The sequence below is a fragment of the Buceros rhinoceros genome, unplaced genomic scaffold (assembly GCF_000710305.1).
Source record: "Buceros rhinoceros silvestris isolate BGI_N320 unplaced genomic scaffold, ASM71030v1 scaffold22506, whole genome shotgun sequence".
NCBI lineage: Eukaryota > Metazoa > Chordata > Aves > Bucerotiformes > Bucerotidae > Buceros > Buceros rhinoceros.
Window position 1 is genome coordinate 38,299 of NW_010416089.1, and position 5,999 is coordinate 44,297.

At 45.2% G+C, this 5,999-nt stretch overlaps 1 protein-coding gene across 1 annotated transcript in view; it reads right to left on the reverse strand.

The window, feature by feature from the left end:
* Positions 1-2,574, reverse strand: part of GTF2H1 (general transcription factor IIH, polypeptide 1, 62kDa) — a 16,399-nt gene extending 13,825 nt beyond the window's left edge. The window contains exons 1-2 of the mRNA XM_010137684.1: positions 2,412-2,574; positions 398-590 (exon numbers count right to left, since the gene is read on the reverse strand). Of these exons, the coding sequence (XP_010135986.1) occupies positions 398-590; positions 2,412-2,565 (347 nt within the window). The 5' untranslated portion in view covers positions 2,566-2,574. The remainder of the gene's footprint in view (positions 1-397; positions 591-2,411) is intronic.
* Positions 2,575-5,999: the final 3,425 nt, after the last annotated feature.

Here is a 5,999-nt window from a genome sequence, read left to right on the forward strand (position 1 = left end):
AAAGTTAGTCACAAATCAAGGAAGGTGAGAACTTCTAAAAAAAAAAAAAATATCTTTCAGGCAGCTTTTATAACTGATGCATATATATTTAAGAAGATTAAAGAGACTGACTGCCAGTTGGGTGCTTTCATCTCATAGCCATGGGTAACAAAGACTGGGTGGCAGCCGGGCTGGCTGCCTTTACACCTCAAGAATGTGTCAGTGAGAACGCAAGTATAGTCTCAACATGTTACAGTTATGTAAGTCTCAAGGAACTGCCTCTAAATTGAAAGTGGAGAAATTTTTACAAACACCGTATCACTAACGATGTTGCAGTAACAACTGTTAGCAGAAATACACTATCGTTAGGTAACAATTAAAAAAAAAACCAAGAACTGTAAGGCTGCTTTCTCTTTACCTGTTCTTCTCCTCAAGTTCTTTATTAGCTTTCCTTTTGAACTTGGGCAACAGTTGTTGAAGAAGATCCTTGACCGCATCTCGCTCCTTCACTGCTGTGCTTTCATTGGAGAAGTGGAAGTTGGTTGTGTCCCCTGCATGCAGTACTAGCTGAAGCTGAATTTTAGCTTTACCTTCTGGACTGATTTTCTGGCCTAGATTACACAGAGAGTATTAATTAGCAACAGACAGTAAGCTTATACAAGAAACTCTCTTCCCTAGAGTATTTGCTTATAAGCAGTTATCTTCACCACCCGACTAAATACCATTATCCTGTGTGTGAATTCCAGCTGTGAAAGTGGAGCAGACTGTCTTTCCCCTAATTTAGTTTGAAACCTGCACCTTGTTCTCTCTGGAACACAAGACACGGACACCAGCAGCCTATTGCTCAGTATCCTTCAGCCACTGCTCAGGAGCCCTCATTCTTCTTTGCACTCCCCACATCCTCCATTAGAAAACTGCTGCAAACTAGAATGTCCTCACCTGGACAGTAGGACCTTACCCTGGTACCAATCCAGGCTGCTCCTGAAAGGCAACAACCTCATTCCCCCTTTCCACCTCTTCCTTTCTTGTACCACCTCTACCGCTGCCTTTCTTGTACCACTGTTAGCAGCTGTGCAGCAAGCTGGACCAAGGGACAGATCCTCTGAAAAGTAACCCCTTTTTGTTTTTCCAGCCAGACCAGTTCCCGCAGATGAGGAGCGGTTAGAGAGCAGCTGCAGGGTGGGGTACAGCATGTCTGCCGACAGCAAAGGTAGGCTCAGATGGGAAGCACGGTGAGCCATCCCAGACTTGATCACCAATGCCTCCAAGGTGCTATTGCACCCTCATGACTCACAAGAAGAAACTAACTCCTGCTTCCTTTCTCGTAACCAGAGGGAGCAGAGGCGAGAAGAGCTATGTTTATGGACTGCTGTGCTATGCTGACTTTGGTGTAGCACGCAAATGGCACTACCCTAACTCTGAGTCTCACCCCTTTCTCCCATACAAGTGGGAGACAGGAACCAGTTGTCACTCATCATCTCTATAACAAATTTACACATACCCCCCCTTTTATTTTAGATGACAAAGAGCATCTTTAAGTTAAAAAGACTTGAATGCCTATAAATGAAGTTTTAAAAATATAAGCTGCTTAAGTGTAAGTAAAAGAGCTAACTAAAACCTTCACAAAGTTGATTATTACAGGTGAACAGAGCTTTTAAACTTATCACATCAATATTTAAGAAAACAGCGTATTAGTTCTGATCTGTCACACACACTTTTGCTCATGCTGCAGTACTTGTACATGACTTTAAACAGCAATAATCACTAAACCTTTACCAAGTGATGCAAACAACTTTCTTTTCATTCCTCCTCTGGCACTACAGCACGTGGAACGTGAGCACTAACTGGAGGCAAAGGCAGCATGCTACCGCTATTCACTGTTCAGTTTGACTTGTAACAGCAAAAGCTAATTCGGAGCGTTACCACTCAGGCCCAACTAGAGAAGCCAGCGCTTCTGAAGCTATGGTCTGTTGGATGAAAATAAAACAACCAGGTTCATTTTATATGAAAACTGAAACCACTTTAGTCACATAGTTTAACAGATGACATGCCAGACAGTTTCTCTGTTAGACCCTGAAAATCCAATACTCTTCCTCAAGCCTCCTCCCACCCTTCTCTCCACAAGCATATGGCATGATTTATCTCTGTCCAATTTACTGCAGAAGTTTATCAAAAGTTCAGAGTAAATGCAGTATAACTTAAACATCTGAAGACTGCAGAAGTTCTGCAGTAGCACCCCTAATAAACTGGTGATATTTCCACCGTGGTCCTGATCTCAGCTGCAGCACAGAATAACCCAGTCAAAGCTCCAGACCCTTGCAACCTTCCCAACTTACCTACTAGTGTTCTACGGCAACCGAGCTGTGGGTTGTACTGAAATGTTCACTGACCCAGCGCTTACCGGAGCTGGAGTAGCAGAAGTGTTCACTTACATTTTATGTCTGCATACATGTGGCTGACTGTGAAGCGGTCTTTCCCTTCAGGTGCCCATGCTATCCTTTCAGCCATAAGGTAGAGAGCTCCATCCTGCTTCTTCTGACGTACCTTCTTTACAATCAGTAACACTTCTTCAGAAGACGTTGCCATTGCGGCTATAAGGAGCTATTAGAAACGTACAGTTGAGCTGATGAGTGTAATTGTTTTTGCTGTAAGTCACTTCTCTCAGCTACCTAAATAATTCATCTAATTATATTGCTGATAGTGCTTTTGCTCCAATAAAAGACCCACAAATCTTAAATTTAAACCGATAACCACATCTTCCTGCTTTAATGTTCCTTTACTGGTTTTTCAAGTTCAGAAGAATACTGAAGCTAAGCAATGACATAAATTCCAAATCTCCTCTGCCATTTGGCAGCAGTTCCCTTCCTCGGAGTGAATGACAGATGTGAAGTCATTTCAGAGAAGGGAAGGATACAAGGTATGTGAAAAATCATGGATTTTCAGTTCCCTGTGCTAAAGATAAGGTAGCCCAGTTCTCATTGTGGTGGTCTTATTTGTGGCCTTTTCCCAAGGCTGGGACAATGTTTTATACACTTCATTCCAGCTGGCCAGTTTCTGCTCCCTCTCCCCTAAAGTCCGAGGGACTAATGTTACACTTACTTAAACACAATGCTAATTTTGTCACCAGTCTCACATCAACGAGCCTTTTGATACTTGCTACACTCTTCTCCCTAGCAGTCACTGTCATTCCTTGCTACAGGTTCACCTTTACAGCTTTGAATTTCTCAAGGGGTTAAAGATACGGCGAGTATGACTAGTCTATTAGCACACTGACCCACCCCCATCAAATCACCTCTGGGGTGTTTGCTGTAATGTTTAGTCTGTCTAACTGCTGTATTTTTGTACATCATAAACTTTCCTATCAGTATGTAAAATAGTATTTTCAGTGCTGATGTGTTTCACATGCTGTAGAATACTTATAATATTTGCTGGGGCCTGCATCAAACTTCAGCCTGCATCTGCTGTTGCACTACTAGTAGGTATCGCAGAACAATGATTCCAAGCATTTAAATTCACACACTTTTCTTTTTTTTCCTTTAAAAAAAGCAGCAGCAAGAGAGGATATTTTACTCTGGCAGTCTGGACAGTAGCATAGCATTGTCTTCAGTAAAAGTTTTACAACCTCCAAAATGAATTAAGTAAAATACTAAATGGAAAGACTTAATGACAAAAGACTTCTGCACTTAAGCTTCGCTCCTTCATCATCTCCGTCATGCAAAGCTTTGCCAAAGGGTTCGGTGATGCTGAGCTGAACATGGGGTTTCACATCAGCACCACTGCAGCAGTCACCAGGACACGCTGTGCCATGTTCAGAGCAGCCCTGCTAATACTCCTCTCTCTCTCAAAACTGCATGGCACGATTTCAGGACCGTTTCCTAGCATAATCCATTACAGGCTCCCCAGCAGCATTACTCTCCTTCAGCGTGATCTGCACTACCATTTTACATAGAGTTTCCTGCTGCAGGTCTGTATCCTGACCAGAAAAAGGCAGCTGGACACAGACTCTAATCAGAAACCTCAACATAAGCAAGACTAAGGATTTTGACTTTTTTCTCCCTTTGTTACTTTACAGTCCTTTAAGGCCACTATTATCTACTGCAGCAGAAAGCAAGCCACAGAATGCCAAAGAATTAAACCCGTACAGAACAGCAAGAAAAAGGAAAGCACTTCCATAGCCAGGTTAATTCTGATGCAAGTTGCTTTGCTTTGCTACCATGCTATTTCACCCACCTACAACCAGTCTTTCAACTGGGGAAGAAAGCGTTCCGCAGCCAGCACCGTCTTCACAACCACGGCACTCCTAGCACAGTGCCCTGCAGCGAGCAGTCTGTGAGCACACCATCATCCCACAGGCAGCTCTCCTGCCTTCTGCGAGGGTGAACACACTGGCTCACTGCTGTTCTTATTTATGTCACTGCTGTGCCTCCTTTTTCCTGCAGTAATTTACGGTGGCAGTAGGATGGTACGACTCACAAGCACAGTAAGCACTACCCAAAATGGGGGAAACACCGAGCTCTCTTTTGAACAGCACATCAGAAAGAATAAAAAAAAATTAATGATCAGGATTCAAGGAAAGTTACCATCTTTCCTTGGTGAAAACAAGATGGCTGCTTGCAATAAAAAGTACAGGAAAAATTCTAAAATAGAAATCTCGCCTAGCTGCTAGAAAAGCACGAGGATGGTGTCTCATCAACTGCAGGGAGGAAGGCTACGTCCTCCCTAAGCACATGCAGCGTGCCAGTAGTTTTCTTTTCTTTTTGACACTTAAGGCTTAAGAAGGGGGAGAGGCATCAATGATCTGTTGATGTCTGCCCAAATCCCATAACCTCTAAACTTAACAGCTGAAGTTTCCGGGAATCAGCACTGCGGATGGTGACACTGCTGTTTAAAGGGGCTAACATGCATATGGAGAAATTCTGTTATTTTACAGCTTTAAGTGGTAATTTTAATCTGCTGCTAAAAGCAGCAGCACTGGAGCTCTTCAGCTGCAGATTTTAGAAGACAGACCTTTCTCTGCTTTAAGTATCTCCCAGAATAGGAAGGTCAGGCACAGTTTATTTTAAATTCTCCAGCAGCAGAGCTTTTGAAGTGATTGTTAATAGCTGATGGATCCCTCGGTAGCCCTAACCCACAGGGTGTGACTTGTCATAAGTCTGTTTTGAGGATGTTAGTTTCAGCTGCAGTTTACAACTGGCAAGGTCTATCAGGGAGCTTCAGTGTTGGCATAAAACAGAACAAAAAAAGGGTTCTGTTTGCTTATCCACCTATAACCCCTTCCCTCCTAGCTCTGCAGGAGTGGACACAGGATCTGGAAAACCCACCAAACCCCAGCAACTATCCTTCCTCTAACACAGCGGCTCTTCCTAACCCCCTTTCAAAACCAGGTACCTTCTCCTCTGCTCCTTACAACACCAATTCTGAACCTTCTCCATTACCAGCACTTCACTCCAGTCTCGTCCATGTGGTTTTGCCAGTTCTGAGCAGAAATAAAGGAAGCCTTCACATTTTAATAATCCTGACTTGGTCAGGGTAGGCATGAGCTGGCAGGCAGCTCTGACAGCTTTGATGCAGGCTGTGCTGCTAGGTTTCCACTCCCTGCAGGGAACAGCAGAATGTCTACGCTAACGGCCCAGACGGAACCGCAGTGGCACAGGTACGCAGCTGGGCTCTGACGGCTCAGCCACACCGCCCAGGGACCCCCAGATAGGGCTGGGAGCTGGAGGAGCAGCACCCCACGGGGCAGCAGAGCCCTGTCAGAGGAACACGGCTTAGCAGAACGGGGCGGTGCGAAAAGTACCGTTTGTCTCGGACACTGGAGAGCTGAGGGAATCCCCGCCCGAAGGGTCAACCCGGCCTTCCCCCGCGATTCGCATCGCCCACGCTCCACGCAGCGCTTCAGCTCAGGCCCGAGGACAACCCGTACGGCTCCCGCACGGCGCTGGCGGGATCTGCCCGACTGCCGGCGTCCCCGGCAGAGGCTGACGGGGGCCCGGGAAGGCGATGCGAGGGCACCTCTTTGT